This window comes from Danio rerio, chromosome 14 (genome assembly GCF_049306965.1).
Source record: "Danio rerio strain Tuebingen ecotype United States chromosome 14, GRCz12tu, whole genome shotgun sequence".
NCBI classification, from domain to species: Eukaryota; Metazoa; Chordata; class Actinopteri; order Cypriniformes; family Danionidae; genus Danio; species Danio rerio.
Genome location: NC_133189.1, coordinates 56,277,863 through 56,295,000, shown reverse-complemented (window position 1 = coordinate 56,295,000; position 17,138 = coordinate 56,277,863). Strand labels below are relative to the sequence as shown.

Below are 17,138 nucleotides of genomic sequence, written 5' to 3'. Positions count from 1 at the left end.
GCCAACAAAGTGACTTCTGGCTTTGCTCCTTCTTATCTGCTCTCACTTCTGCAGATGTATGTGCCCTCCAGAAACTTGCGTTCTGTGAATGAACGTCGCCTCGTAGGTTCCATCCTAAAGAGGGAAGAAAATGCTTTCCCGAACGCTCGTGATCAATCTGCCCAGCTGGTGGAATGAACTCCCTAACTGCATCAGAACGGCAGAGTCACTCGCTGTCTTCAAGAAACGACTAAAAACTCAACTATTTAGTCTCCACTTCACTTTATAATCTGCAATTGCCTCTCTGGATATACCACTAACTGTACCCAAAAAAAAAAATGTACTAATACTTTCCTTCTTAGACTTTACAGACCTGAAACTTGCCTACAGCACTTATTCATTGTTGCTCTTATGGTTGTGTAAATTGCTTCCTTGTCCTCATTTGTAAGTCACTTTGGATAAAAGCGTCTGCTAAATGACTACATGTAAATGAAAATGTCACTCTGCTGCTTATTCGTTTGCACTGGCTGCCAGTTGCTGCTCGCATCAAATTCAAAGCTCTGATGTTTGCCTACAAAGCGACTTCTGGCTTTGCTCCTTCTTATCTGCTCTCACTTCTGCAGATGTATGTGCCCTCCAGAAACTTGCGTTCTGTGAATGAACGTCGCCTCGTGGTTCCATCCCAAAGAGGGAAGAAAATGCTTTCCCGAACTCTCGCATTCAATCTGCCCAGTTGGTGGAATGAACTGCCTAACTGCATCAGAACAGCAGAGTCACTCGCTGTCTTCAAGAAACCACTAAAAACTCAACTATTTAATCTCCACTTTCCTTCCTAATCTGCAATTGCCTCTCTGGCTCCACTGCTAACTGTACTACAATAAAAAAAATTACTAATGTTTTGCTTCTTAGACTTTACACACCTGAAACTTGCCTACAGCACTTATTCATTGTTGCTCATATAGTTGTGTAAGTTGCTTCCTTGTCCTCATTTGTAAGTCGCTTTGGATAAAAGCTCCTGCTAAATGACTAAATGTAAATGTAAAGAAGATCACTGGTTTGAGTGTCAGCTAATTCAATGCTGAATTATGACACAAGCATTGCTCCTAAATAGTTCATGTAATATTATATACTTGGATTTCTGCAGGTTTCACCAAGCCAAAAAACTTTAAGACAATTACGAATTAAATTCCAGACACTTATACATGACTAAACAGTGAGGATTTTTTTCTTGTCCCATTATAAATGTCTTAATTACTTGAATAATACTTAAATGGTGCGTCAAAACCCCTCGTGTCAAAACCCCTCGCACCTCTGGACTCTGACACACACACACACACACACACACACACACACCTCTGGACTCTGACACACACACACACACACACACACACACACACATACACACACACACACACACACACACACACTCATCTGCACTGGTCACTTTATGCAGACACATATACTACCTCCCAATATGTCACTGTCACTTTATCACAATTATCATGTTTACAAGTTCTTTTTGCACTATACTGTTTTTATCTGCACAACCCTGGTTTACTTTGCACTCATTGCTATATGCCCTTAATGTCACTGTATTGTTTACAATTTTTTTATTACATATGTATATTTCTTAGACCACATTTATGTGCAATGTATATACTGTAAATTTTCTAAATTTTCTTTTTTTCTTAAACTCTACTATTTTTTATATATATATATTATATTAATGTTAAGCACCTTGGGTCTGAGAGTAACGCAATTTCGATTCTCTGTATGTCTTGTACATGTGGCTGAATTGACAATAAAGCTGACTTTGACTTTGACTTTGAAAACATGCAAACCATACATACACAACTTTTATTTGACAAGCTTTAAAAACAATGATGAACTATATGTACAACAGACTGTCCAGGTCAGTGTCCTCATCACATATGGTCTATAAATACATGGAGAACACACACACATGTTATTGTGAGGAACCATATTATTAAATAGAGCACAGTGGGTAGCACAATCGCCTCACAGCAAGAAGGTCGCTGATTTGAGCCCCGGCTGGGTCAGATGGCATTTCTGTGTTTGCATGTTCTCCCCGTGTTGGTGTGGGTTTCCTCCGGGTGCTCCGCTTTCACACACAGTCTAAACACATGTGCTATAGGGGAATCGATGAACTAAACTGGCCGTAGTGTATGAGTTTGTCAAAGAGTGTGTATGGATGTTTTCCAGTGATGGGTTGCAGCAGGAAGGGCATCCGCTGCATACAATATATGCTGGATAAGTTGGCAGTTCATTCCGCTGTGGTGACCCCAGATAAATAAAGGGACTAAGCCGAAAATGAATGGATGAATGAGTTTTGTTAATAGTTCTGTTGAGATGTATTGTTGGTGACTGTAAACTGTACACAGGTGTTGGCCTGACTGGGTAGCTTTACATGCACATTGGAAAATTAAGTCCCGTTTAAAATTATTTAATATCTACAAGTCGATATTTCAGCAGATTTATGACTTTAAGGTCTGAAATTAATACGAATGTTCTTGAAATTTTACACTAAGACTTTCCTTAAAGGTTTTTAATCTTGTCGTCTACAAGTCATTTAAGTACCAGGTTCCCCACAAACAAGTGGGGCGCTTGTTCCAGTCACATCCCTGTTTCCAGTCACAGGTGGCGCTCCGTGCTGGGGCTGGCTACCCTGGGCTGCCCATCGGAGGTTTGACGGCGCTGCGGTATCGTCGCCTTTAGGCAGGATTCTCCCTTATAGGCGTTCAGTCATAATCCCGCAGATGGTGGCTTTGCGCCAGTGGCTCCTCAGCCAAGCGCACAAACCAAATGTCTAAACCCGTGGTTCGTCTCATACGGAGCGGGATTACTAGTGCAACAATGAAGCACATCAGTAGGGTAAAACTACCCTGTCTCTCGACAATCTAACAACATGCCACACGGACACCCTGATATATGCATGATTGAGTACTCCTCCTTGTGAAATTGAATGTTTATCCATTTCTCAGGTGAATAAAGACAATCACTGATGTATTTAAACAGAACTGTTTTGTTAAATGTATATAATATATATTCATTATAACTATTAAAATAAGAGTTTGGTCACTGAACAGAAAGACAGGTCATTCAAACGAGTTATTACACAAAATAAACACAAACTACAAAAATATTTCAATTAAACTTAGTATTTTTTATGTTTCTCTTGATTTTTCCTGTGGATTAAAATATTATTTAATATTTTCCCCAACATATTCATTTGGGTGTAGTCATTTTTAGACTGTCTTCAGTTTTTTTTTTTTTTTTTTTTTTTTTTTTGGATTAGCTTTGGTTTTCATTCATTTTCCTTTGGCTTAGTCCAGGGATGTCCTGCATATTTAATTCCAACCTCAGTTAAACACACCTGAACCAGCTGATCAAGCTCTTTTTAGGTTTACTAGAAACTTCCAGGGAGGTGTGTTGAAGCAAGTTGGAGCTAAACTATGCAGGACACCGGCCCTCCAGGACCGAGTTTAGACACCCCTGGATTAGTCCCTTTATTAATCAGGGGTCACCACAGCGGAATGAACCACCAACTAATCCAGCATATGTTTTACACAGCGGCGACCCCGGATTAATAAAGAGACCAAGCCAAAAAGAAAATGAATAAATAAATGTTTTACACAGCGGACACCCCTCCAGCTGCAACCCAGCACTGGGAAACACCCATACACACTCATTCTCTCTTACACACACATACATCCATAAACTACAGCCACTTTAGTTTATTCAGTTCTCCTATAGCGCATGTGTTTGGACTGTGGGGGAAAACCGGAGCACCCGGAGGAAACCCACGCCAGCACGGGGAGAACATGCAAACTCCACACCTTTAGCTCCGTTTTGTCTTTTGTAATGACTAAAGGACAAATAAATTATTATAAAGCATCCTGTACAGGCCCGGATTAAGAAATCAGGGGCCCCTGGGCACATTATCTTGTAAGGCCCCCTACCTGGCCGCACCCCTATAGTTGAATTTAAAACATAAGAATAATATAATAATTTTTAAATAAAATGAATCTATAATTTGTTGCCCACATATTTAAATAAATGATATATAGTACATATGGATTTATAGTCTGCAAAGATTTAAATTATTTTTCAAAGCATTAAATAAAAATACTAATAAAACTACATATATATATATATATATATATATATATATATATATATATATATATATATATATATATTTTTTTTTTTTTTTTTTTTTTTTTTTTTTTTTTTAAGGGTATTTTAGTGTATTGCTTTTACAAACTTATAAAGCATATTATTGCCATGGCATATAACACACAATGCTTCTCCAATCCAGTTCTATGAATCTGAGTCTTTCATAATACAAACACTGATTTACTCTCTCTCTCCTCTCCCTGTATTTTCTCTACTCTTCTCGTGATGAAGACTTGATTATAAACCTAAAAGTATCCGAAATCACACACACTATACCTCTTCTCTCCCGTCTCTCTCCTCTTCTGGGCCTTTCTCTCTCTCTCTCTCTCTCTCTCTCCCTTTCTGTCTGTCTCTCACACGATGAATCCAGTCCGCGCTGGGCTGCCGTTAGCCTCCTCCGCCTGGTTAATGCTAGCTACTCATCATTTAAAGTTACCATAACGTCTTCTTCTGTACCCTCATTCTCCTGATCACGGGTCTGTTTAAAGAAGGTGTGTATGGAAAATGCCTCAATAAAGATGCCTCCTCTCCTCTTTCTCTCGCGTTTGCTAAATCCACGTGTCCACTCATTTTTGATCTATGACAGGTATAACGTTACACTAAAGTCCGCTCAGTTTAGTGTGGGTTATTACAAAACTGACGTTTCCGCACTTGACCAATTACAGCATTCTGTTTAGTTAAAGAAAGAAAGGCAGTTTAAATATAATAATAATATTACTATGTGATCGCGATTTTTTTGCTCAGAGGAAATACAGTTGTCTGAGCAATAGAGTTTTTGAAGAGAGGGAGGCGCGGCAGGCGCCTATAATAAGGCTAAACATTATTAAATACCCACGAGACACTTGTGACTTTATATCACATTTGCATTATTTTTAAAAAATGTTTCTTTCCTGTTAAAAATAAATATATTTCCAATCTGATATGTAATGGGGAGAAAAAAAAGTAGCACGAGGTCAACTGATGGTGGATTCGAACCGATGTTATTATTAATCGCGTCAAAAGATGATACCGTGTGCCTTATAAGGTGCGCCACTGCGGCTACATTATTTCACTGCTCTTTACTCATCTTGTCTCTATCAATCAGGCATCGATGGGCGTAAACCCTGAATAGCTAGATGCGCTATTTGCAATTAGCCTAAAAAGACACTCCGAAATTGTCTTTTTTTCTCCCCCCTCGCAGGGGCCCCTGGTGCGCACGGGCCCCTGGGCCTGTGCCCATAAGGCCCATTGGTTAATCCGGCCCTGATCCTGTAGAGAATATGAATACAGTATACAGCTCATGAATCAAAGCAGGTGAAGATTTCTACACTTTTCCTTCACTTTTGACTCGTCTTCTTTTAGCAAATGTAGTGGAATTATAAAAAATATAATAATTTGTTTTGAAATGTAGTCAAAGTAAACTTGCCAAATATTAAAACACACAGATAAACTACAGACACTTAAAAAATAAGTATAGTAGTGAGAAAAAGTGCTTGGTCAGAAAAAAACGAGACAAAATGGAAGAAGAAATGTGTTATCGAAAAGGAAAAGCAAAGGGATTACAGTGATTCAGCGTTCACATGCACAGTATGAGATAACACACACACACACACTGCTCCAGATTCCTCACGGATCGGCCCACTTTTAGCATTAAAAAACAACTTAAAAGCAGAGGTTTAATGTGCCGTCCACAAGGTAAGTGTTTACAGCACAATCCCTGTGTGTTGCCGAAACGACACACACACACACACACACACACACACACACACACACACACACACACACACACACACACACACACACACACACACACACACACACACACACACACACACACATACATACACACACACACACACACACACACACACACACACACACACACACACACACACACACAACCACACACCTCAAAGCTGCTGCTGCGCCAGTCTATTTACATAATAAAGGCCTTCAGATAGCTTAATGTCTGTTTGTGTAAGATTAGGGCCCAACAATGTGATTAACTGCACTACACAAACTAAAAGAAAAAAAAAAAGACGCAGGCTGAATTGAGCAACTTTTCATCACTCAGGAAACAAAATGAATGAGTGAAAATTAACATGGAAAAATTGTGTTAATCTGATCTGCGCCTCGCATCTCATTGTTGCAACAATAGCAGGAAAAACACTCTGATATTTAACTTCTGATATTTAGACTTCTAGTTGATCATTTGGCATTAGAGGTGTCTTATATGAAAGGTAAAGGCCTCTAGATTACACTTATTTTACCACAAAACAATATGATCATGCACTGATTTTTTATTAATTCATTAGGACAGTAAGGTCTGACTTGGCTTAGACAAACGTCTTGTCACTGAACAGAAATAATGTCCAGTATATAAATTCCTGCTTTAAATAAAATAAAAAAATAATAATAATATAATACAAATATAATAACAAAACTGAAAAAGAACTAAAAACAATAAACTAAATTTAAATTAATACTTAAAAATAAAATAAAAATATAATACAAAAAATAATAATAATAACAACATTATATAAATAAATAAAAAAACAACCCAAAAAACTAAAAAGCAAATAAAATTTAAACGAACAAGGAAAAAGGGGGAAAAGCTTAAAAAAAAACAAATATATAAATAAAACACACAAAATATATAAAAAGAAATTAACAACAAATACGTTTTAAAAAAACAAACAACCTAAAAAACAAAGTACATTTAATTTAAATAATGAAAAAGGGAAAATAACATAAATTAATACAAAAAATAAGAATAAAATAAGAAAGATAACAATAAATAAATAAAAACAAATTCATTGAAAAAACAAACAACCTAAAAAAGTACATTAAATTTAAATGAATGGGGACAAAAATACCTAAATAAAACAACTAATAACATAATGCAAATAAAAATAATAATAATAATAATAATAACAGCAACAACATTAAATAAATAAATAAAAAAAACAACCTAAAATAAACAAAACAGTACATTGGAATTAAATAAGGAAAAATTAAAAAAGAAGGAGAAGAAAAAGGAGGAAACACACAAAAAAAAAGAAAAGAAAAGAAAATGTTTAAATCAAGCATGCACTGATTCTGTTGCATTATAAGTCTTAAAAAAAAGTTTAAAAAGTGTCTTGAGTACATGCTGACCCTTCAGCTGTGCACTCGTGTGACTAAAGTCTGATTTGAATAAATGAAAAGCCTTCAGAACGGCAATATTCCTGGTGTCAGTGAGCACTAGTGGCCGTTCTGCTAATACTGTATTAAGAGCAAATAGTCAAGCGCAAAGGAGATCAATGCACAGGATCTGAAGTGAAGTGGCAGGCAGTATCTGAATGATTAAACGCGGCGAGGGCTGTCGATACAATGTGCGGCCAGCCGTGTGTGTGCGAGTGTCTCACCGCGCTCGCAGTACGGCTCTCCCTCCTCCATGTAGAAGGCCTGATTCCTGATGGGCAGCTTGCAGGCGGCGCAGAGGAAACACTGCACATGATAGGTCATCTTCAGGGCATGCATGATCTCCTGTGGAGTGCGAGAAAGAGAGAGAGAGACAATGTATTCCAGCTGGGGCTCGAACCAGCAACCTTTTTGCTGTAAGGTGACAGTGCTAACCACTGAGCCACCATGCTGCCCTTATATTATATTATAACAAATCCCCAATATTATTTACTGCTGTGATTTTCCAGCATCACTTCTCCTTGATGTTCTCCTCATGCATCCTCAGTGTGTGTTTACAGAAGCACATTTGCTCACCCCGGTGATGATCTTCTTGCATTTGGCACAGTTGGGTGAATATCGGTTGTCGTAACACTTGGAGCAGTAAATGGAGCCTTTCTCCTCAAAGAATCCGCCCTCGTCCAGCAGTCTTTTACACTGGCAGCACATGAACTCCTCCGGGTGCCAGGAGCGGCCCAGCGCCACCACGTACCGTCCCCTAAAACACACAGCAGCAACACAAAAGACTTCAGCGATCAGAAGTGCTCAGTGTGCAAAAGCCACTGGAATGGAAATAGTAGGTCAGGCGCAGGAACCGGCTCCATTCTGTATTGATTCTCCACGGCAGAGAGCCCAAGGACACGCCGCTATTTCTGTGCTCGCCGGATTTCAAGAAATATTGCTGCCTTACAAAGTTGGACACAACCTTTTTCCCTCACCATTTTTTGTAAGTAATGACATTTAGCGAATAGTCTTCATTGATTTGCAGGTATTTTAGGCTGCCAGCAGCAGCTTTGGGATTTTAACTGCTAATTTAGAAAGCGGTTTGGGGCAAAAATAATAGCAAACAAAGCAAAAATACAGCACTTTCTACCATCAAACACAGTTTAAAAATGCAGCAAAAATGCACTAAATAAGGGACAATAGTTAGGGATAATTAAAATACATTAAATCACAGCTGTGTCACATAATAGCATTGAATTCAGATTTATTCAGGTCTTTCTTGCAGACATGCGCATTATAGTGCTGTGTCATACTGACAATTTATACTGTATATCAATATTGTTGGGGATAGCCATAATTAAACAATATTTTGTTAAACAATAATTATTTTTTTGCTGAGTGTAAGGCATAAAAAAGGACACTAAAACCACCAGTAGGTGGCGCAAGTCAAGTGAGTGATTAATGAATTAGTAAGTGATATCAATTCTCACATTTAAAAAACATCATATTGTTTGATGGTAGCACAAAAATGATTATGGCTGCTTTATTTAGAGCATAGGCAGGTATAAAGAAAGGAAGGGAGGGAGGAAGGATAATGTAAGGAGGAAGAAGGGAAGCAATGTACAGTAAGTAGAAGTAAAAGGAAGGTAGAAAAGAAACTAATTAGGGAAGGACAAGTTAGGGAGGAAAGAGAAAAAAAGGAAGACGAAAAGAATGAAGGAAAAATGGTAAATAAAAAATACTTACAATTTTAATTTGCAACAATTTATCTATTAGCTCTACGGTAAACCGACCTCTACTATAAACCCATCCTCTACTGTAAACACTAACTCTACTGTATGCCCCTCTACTGTAAACACTGCCTCTGCTGTAAACACTGACACTACTGTATGCCCTTCTACTGCAAACACTGCCTCTACTATAAACCCATCCTCTACTGTAAACACTGACACTACTGTAAACACTAACTCTACTGTATGCCCATCCTCTACTGTAAACACTAACTCTACTGTAAACACTGACAATACTGTAAACACTGCCTCTACTGTAAACACTGACACTACTGTAAACACTAACTCTACTGTATGCCCATCCTCTACTGTAAACACTAACTCTACTGTAAACACTGACAATACTGTAAACACTAACTCTACTGTATGCCCCTCTACTGTAAACACTAACTCTACTGTATGCCCCTCTACTGTAAACACTAACTCTACTGTATGCCCCTCTACTGTAAACACTAACTCTACTGTATGCCCCTCTACTGTAAACACTGCCTCTGCTGTAAACTGACACTACTGTATGCCCATCCTCTACTGTAAACACTAACTCTACTGTAAACACTAACTCTACTGTAAACACTGACACTACTGTATGCCCATCCTCTACTGTAAACCCTGCCTCTACTATAAACCCATCCTCTACTGTAAACTCTGACACTACTGTATGCCCCTCTACTGTAAACACGGCCTCTGCTGTAAACACTGACACTACTGTATGCCCATCCTCTACTGTAAACACTAACTCTACTGTAAACACTAACTCTACTGTATGCCCATCCTCTACTGTAAACACTAACTCTACTGTAAACACTAACTCTACTGTATGCCCATCCTCTACTGTAAACACTAACTCTACTGTAAACACTAACTCTACTGTATGCCCATCCTCTACTGTAAACACTAACTCTACTGTAAACACTAACTCTACTGTATGCCCATCCTCTACTGTAAACACTAACTCTACTGTAAACACTAACTCTACTGTATGCCCATCCTCTACTGTAAACACTAACTCTACTGTAAACACTAACTCTACTGTATGCCCATCCTCTACTGTAAACCCTGCCTCTACTATAAACCCATCCTCTACTGTAAACACTGACACTACTGTATGCCCCTCTACTGTAAACACTAACTCTACTGTAAACACTAACTCTACTGTAAACACTGACACTACTGTATGCCCATCCTCTACTGTAAACACGGGCACTACTGTAAACACTAACTCTACTGTAAACACTGACACTACTGTATGCCCATCCTCTACTGTAAACCCTGCCTCTACTGTAAACCCATCCTCTACTGTAAACACTGACACTACTGTATGCCCATCCTCTACTGTAAACACTGCCTCTACTGTATTCCCATCCTCTACTGTAAAGACTGACACTGCTGTATGCCCATCCTCTACTGTAAACACTGCCTCTACTGTAAACACTGGCACTACTGTATGCCCATCCTCTACTGTAAACACTGCCTCTACTGTATTCCCATCCTCTACTGTAAAGACTGACACTGCTGTATTCCCATCCTCTACTGTAAATACTGCCTCTACTGTAAACACTGGCACTACTGTATGCCCATCCTCCACTGTAAGCCCTGACACTACTGTAATCACTGTAAGCCCAGTGATGCGCACCTGATGATCTTGCTGCAGGCTGCACACAGTGGTGTTGCGGCGCTGCTGTGGGCCGGGCTCTGCTGCGCCGCCTGCAGGATGGAGCTGCGGTTCTGCATGGGAGTGGGCTGCAGCGGCTGCGTGTGCTGCGTCACCACTGTGCTGCTCTTATCTGGATGATATCGATCTGCAAACCCGGGGTCCGTCACCCACGGGGGCCGACACGCCGGACCAGAACTCACCGGTGCTTTAGCTGGAGCTGCACAAACACACACAACAGCTGGCTCTAACAACACTCAATACACTCTATATCAGGGGTGTCCAAAGTCGGTCCTGGAGGTCCGGTGTCCTGCTGACTTTAGCTCTAACTTGCTTCAACACACCTGCCTGGAGATCTTCTAGTATAGCTGGTTCAGGTGTGTTTGATTAGGGTTGGAGCTAAACTCTCCAGGACAGTGGCCCTCCAGGACTGAGTGTGGACACCGATGCTCTATATAGATCAGTGTTTCCCAATCATGTTCCTGAATGCACTCCAACAGTACCAACAGAGTTTTGGAGTTCTGAGTTAATTCAGGTGTGTTTGATTAGGAAGAGGTTGAAAATGTGTCTGTTGATGTGCCTTCAGGAACAGGCTTGGGAAAATACTGATATAGAGCACTACGGTAGACAACATTCAAAGTGGATCAAAAAAGCTTTTCAAAATTGTCCTAAGACAAAAATAAGAGTGTGTGTGTAGGTGTGTGTGTGTGTGTGTGTGTGTGGATGCTCTTACCTTGAACTGCATCATGTTTGTCCGCTGGTTTGGATTTGACAGTAACAGGACAGGGAGCAACTCCATGACTGTAAAGATAAAACACATGCAATGATGAAACTGCTACCGTTATACTGTTAATATATCACCCATTAGGAGTGTAACGGAATACAGATCACAACCCACGATTCGGTACATACGTGGCCCATGGATTAACACATTTTTTACTAGTAGATTACTCCTACATTTGTAACGATTGCAGAGTGATCGCCTCTCGAGTCATTCAATTCACATGTATAAAAACATTTAGGGTTACCTGCAAAATATAATGATGACGGAAGAAGTTGTGGTGGGTTATTGGGGATGTGGTGGGTTTCATTAAAGTTTTTTTCTTTCACTATTTGTTTAGCCTGCATTAATGAATTCAGGGTAAGCTGCACGATTAATCATTGAAAGATCAGGATCTCAACACCCACGCAACAAACATTATAAATGATTTGTGATTTGCATGTTTATTAATCCTTCCAATCGCCGCACTCAAATCTGAAAACGCAAAAATCAAGAAAGAGATTCAGTCTTTAGTCTTTGGAGAAAGTTATGAACAGTAAAATAACACAGAAGTACTGGGAGAACAGTTTATAGCTTAGATAAAACCACTGATGGATGAAATCACTAACATATGCATTTAACGAAATGAAAGTTGTGGGCAGCAATTACATTATTTAACCAATAGCCATCAAAACCATACCACTGAATAATGCTGCGGTCACTCGAGTTTGTGCATGCGAAATTCTGTCCTACAGTGCTCCGAAAAGGGGCGGGAATAAACAAGATGATTAGACAATTAAAAAAGTGAGTGATCGGTTCCTGATTTAAACTCATGTCCAGAGAGGTCATGATTGACCTATGATAGATAATGTTAGATTTCTGCATTTAGCGTTATCAGCAACAGTAGTATTAGTATCAGTTTTTCACAGTACTGAATATTTTAAAGTTTATTTTCATTCAGCTGATTATTTTTTGATTTTATTTCTAATAAAATTACAGCTCATAAGTTTTGTTTGCTAAAACCAAAAGCGTCTTGCAGTGCTGTTTCTGTAATAAAATGAAAAGCAAATGACATTTGTCTCCTCCCCTTTTTGAATGATCTGAAAAATGGTCCGATCTGTGACTTAAAAACCAAAATGTGATCTGCACCGTGATATTTGTGATCCGGTTACACGACTATTACACATCTCCTGCCATTCTTACCCCGGACTTAAACTACAGCCCTGAATAATGTGCAGAGATGAAATCTTCATTTCTCCAATGCTTACAATGCATTCATTCATTCATTTTCTCTCCGGCTTAGTCCATTTATTAATCTGAGCTCGCCACAGCGGAATGAACCGCCAACTTGTTCAGCATGTGTTTTACTCAGCGGATGCGCATCCAACTGCAACCAATCTCTGGGAAACATCCATACAAAAATCATACACTAGGGACAATTTAGCCTACCCATTTCACCTGTACCACATGTGTTTGGACTGTGGGAGAAACCAGAGCACCCGGAGGAAACCCACGCGAATTCAAGGAGAACATGCAAACTCCACACAGAAACGCCAGCTGACCCAGCCGAGGCTCGAACCAGCGACCCTCTTCCTGTGAGGCAACAGCACTTCCTACTGCGCCACTGTGTTGCCATGCTTGCAATTATATACACAATAAAAAAAGCTGCTAAAACATTTTATTTTAACCTTTTTTTCAGGCTTTTAAATAGTTTATAATAAATCACATATTTAGACAGTTGTACTCAGTCTAGTTTTAAACTTTATCAGATAAATAAATAATAAAAATGAAAAATAATAATAATTTGCATGACTTTAGTAAGACTTGATTTACCAAATAATAATTTTTAAATGTTTTTTAAATATATATATATATATATATATATATATATATATATATATATATATATATACATACACAGAGAGAGATAAATGCTGCAGATATGCTTTCCATGTTTGTTGATATAACCACTATTTTCTCCATGATGGACGTCCAGCGTTCTCCAGCATTCTCCAGCGCCTAAACTGCAGCTCTACACAGGACGTTTGGCCAGGGGAGAAATGGTCATGTCCACTTGAGCCTGCTTTCTCTAAAGGTTATTTCCTCCTCAGTCACCACTGGCTTGCTTGGTTTGGGACTTGTGGAGCTGCGCATAAATGGATTTGTTCTTCAGTGTTTGGACTTTCAGCAGTGAATATTAAACCACACTGAACTTCAACACTGAAAACGGGACTGACATAGTTTCAATCTACTAGAACTTCTGTGATGAGCACAGGGCCGGGAGAGCTCGCGCGGAGTGGAGCTCTCAATAAGGGACCGTCGGAAAAGAGCTTTTTTTTTTTGTTTTGTTTTTTTTAATTTATTTTTTGTTTTATTTTAAACAACTCATTTTCTCTTAAATGAGCACAAACAGTTACTAAAGTACTCGAATGCTTCATTCATTCATATAGATCTGTGCATTCTTACATGAACACCTCTGTTATCAAACAAAACACAATGGGAGGTCATCTGCTGCTCTTCACTAAATAACTAGTAACTTTAATCAATATGCAAATACAATTAAAAGTGAAATAGATTTTATAGCTTTATTTAATTTCTATATAGGCCATTGATTTTAATAGGCTAAAGCTTTTATTTTATTGTCAATATTTTCTAATGTTTGCTATGTATTCTATCATTTGAAGCTATTTGTTGTCCCATATTTTTTACATACCAACATTGACAGATTGCTAATCAATAAATAGCTATAGTGCTATCTGTTAGTTTTAACGTCAGCTAATGTTATGGAAGGGCATAGATGTTATGGAAAATAGTAATAGTAATGTAACTACCCCATCATTCCTTCCTCAAGCAAATGTGTAAATATTAGATCTATTCAGCGATAACATTAATAGCATTGGCATATTTTCTGACGTTTTCCCAGCTTGTAGTAGTCGATCAAAAAGCTGTTTAGTTTCATATGACTACACTAGCAGTGGAATTTACTGCGATGTGACGGGGCGCCACCTGAAATCTTGCCTAGGGCGCCAAATTGGTTAGGGCCGGGCCTGGTTGAGCTGCTTTGACACAATCTACAGTCTCCACTCTCCTTCCTAATCTGCAATTGCCTCTCTTGGTCCACCGCTAACTGTACTAATAAAAAAATAAATAAATAAATCACTAATGTTTTGCTTCTTACACTTTACACACCTGAAACTTGCCTACAGCACTTATTCATTGTTGCTCTTATAGTTGTGTAAATTGCTTCCTTGTCCTCATTTGTAAGTCACTTTGGATAAAAGCTTCTGCTAAATGACTAAATGTAAATTTTTAAAGTGCTTGAGAAATAAAGATGAATTGAATACTGATTATTATTATTTATTATTACTGCTTTACCCTAAAACTTCGATAGTTAAATGTACATTTTATTCTGGTTTATTCTTATTTTTAATTTGAATAGTTTTTATTTATTTATTTATTTACTCATCCATTCATTTGCAACTACTTTTTACTGTGTTAACTTTATAAATGTTGACAATACAGTAACATTTGTCATGCAAATAAAGCAATTATTAAATTGAATTGAGAGAGACCGAGAGAAGGAATTAAATTCAGTGGGACAAGACAGAATCAAAAGAGCACTGTGGATTTATTAGATGTGCAGATATGCGTTTATGTATTATTTGTATATGCGCATGTGTGAGTAAATCATTCTGAGAACACCGAGAATCTAAGTGGTCTTAAAACCTTCCATAGCTGTATGACATTGACTAATGTCAGTATTACTTGCACATTGTTTTGGCTTATTTTAAATGCTTGTTTTCTCTCATCTTAAATCATCTCAGGGCCCTCCTGGAAGCTATACTGATGAAGCCTGCGTGGTTTTAGATTACATGTTCCCCCGTTGTGGCATTTATGAGCATTACTTCATACATCATCTGAATGAAATGAATAAACATATCCAGATCCTGCACTTCATCATAAATACATGATCACGCAGGAATAACACACGCATGTGCTTTCCAGATGTGAGCATGCAGGTTTGTGTGTGTGATTGTGTCTATCTGAGTGTGTGTGTGTCATTCATCATGTTTGATGGTTCTCAAATGAACTCATATAGTGAATTTCCCCAAGCATAAACAGATGATTCATCCACACACACACACACACACACACACACACACACACACACACACACACACACACACACACACACACACACACACACACACACACACACACACACACACACACACACACACACACACACTCAGCCAAACAAGTCTGCTGTGTCTCCTTTGCCAAATTCACTTATAAAAATGACAACAGTTGGAGAAAAGCGAGATAACGAATGATTAAATCTCGAGCTGAAGATTCAGAGGGAATAAGAATCAACACAAACTTGTTCCAAACAACGGCTAATTCATCTGTTGTTTGCACAAATCTTTGTATATCTCAGTTCCAAACCCTAGTTAGCTGCCCACTTAGGCTGTATTCCTAGGCATGATCACAACAGGAGTCATCTTCAAAGCAGAGAGCAACAAAACTACACATTTCTCACCTTGTTTTGGCCAAAATCAAAGGATAAAACTGTCAATCCCAGAATGCACTGCACTAGGGATGGGAAGATTAACCGATATGTATCGATACGCGGTCATGCGCGTGCACGATGCGAGTGCATCGGTAGAGCAGCAGAGGATGAATGAAATTTTGGAAGCAAATCGAGATGCATAGGTTTTTGCGAGATGCATCGGTTTTTGAAGAGAGACAGCTTATATTTTTAATATAGAATGTATTTTTTATTTATTAGCAAGTGTTGTCAACCTGTTTTTGGCGCATAATTTAATCGACCTACATAAAGTAAGCCTTAGCAATGGATTTGCGGATGTGTACACTTACACTACAACTCAGTGTATCAGGTGTGCGGATGAAGCTAGTGGTGCGCCCTCAGAAAGCGCGAGAAGCAAAACAAACATTTTATTCCCCACTGAGTTCTAAATATAAAGTATGGCAACAATTATGGATTTAAGGATGGACGACATGACAGTACAGATGCAATTTGCAAAATGTGCCGCGCATCTGTAAAATACGCGGGCAGTACGACTAATCTGATATCTCACTTGAAGCGGCGCCACGGTGTTGTTGTGAAAGCATCTTCCAGTGTTCCTGCATCCCCGGCTTTCGCACTGCTTCAACCAGCTCCAAAAGTGGTGAGAAAAGCATTGCAAGTTTTTTTTTCCGTGCGCAACAGTTTTGTGCGCTCTACGCCAATAACGAATGCTATTGCATTGTTCATCTGCAAAGATATTCAGCCTAGTGTCACGGAGAACGAAGGTTTTAAACACCTCCTCCTGTTAATTTTTATTTAATTATAATAATAATAATATTAATATTAATAATGATAAAAATAATGGGTGTCACGGTGGCACAGTGGGTAGTTTGACCACCTCACAGCAAGAAGATTGCTGGTTTGTTATATTTTTATTAGCCTGTTGTTTACAGTGACAGTGATGTTTCAAAGCAGCATAACACTGCTAGTTCAAGACCTTAAGTTTTGAATATTCAGTGGCACAATATATCTTTGTAAAACTTGTTTTCATAGTTGAAAAGTTAAATCACAATTCTTGTTGTGCAATGG

The 17,138-nt window shown here is 38.6% G+C and overlaps 1 protein-coding gene across 1 annotated transcript in view; it reads right to left on the bottom strand.

Annotated features, from left to right (window-relative positions):
• The window catches only part of pdlim7 (PDZ and LIM domain 7), a 120,982-nt gene that overhangs the window by 4,742 nt on the left and 99,102 nt on the right, over positions 1-17,138 (bottom strand). Inside the window, exons 6-9 of the mRNA NM_200840.2 lie at positions 11,495-11,562; positions 10,744-10,981; positions 7,915-8,095; positions 7,563-7,683 (exon numbers count right to left, since the gene is read on the bottom strand). Coding sequence (NP_957134.2) covers positions 7,563-7,683; positions 7,915-8,095; positions 10,744-10,981; positions 11,495-11,562 — 608 coding nt within the window. The remainder of the gene's footprint in view (positions 1-7,562; positions 7,684-7,914; positions 8,096-10,743; positions 10,982-11,494; positions 11,563-17,138) is intronic.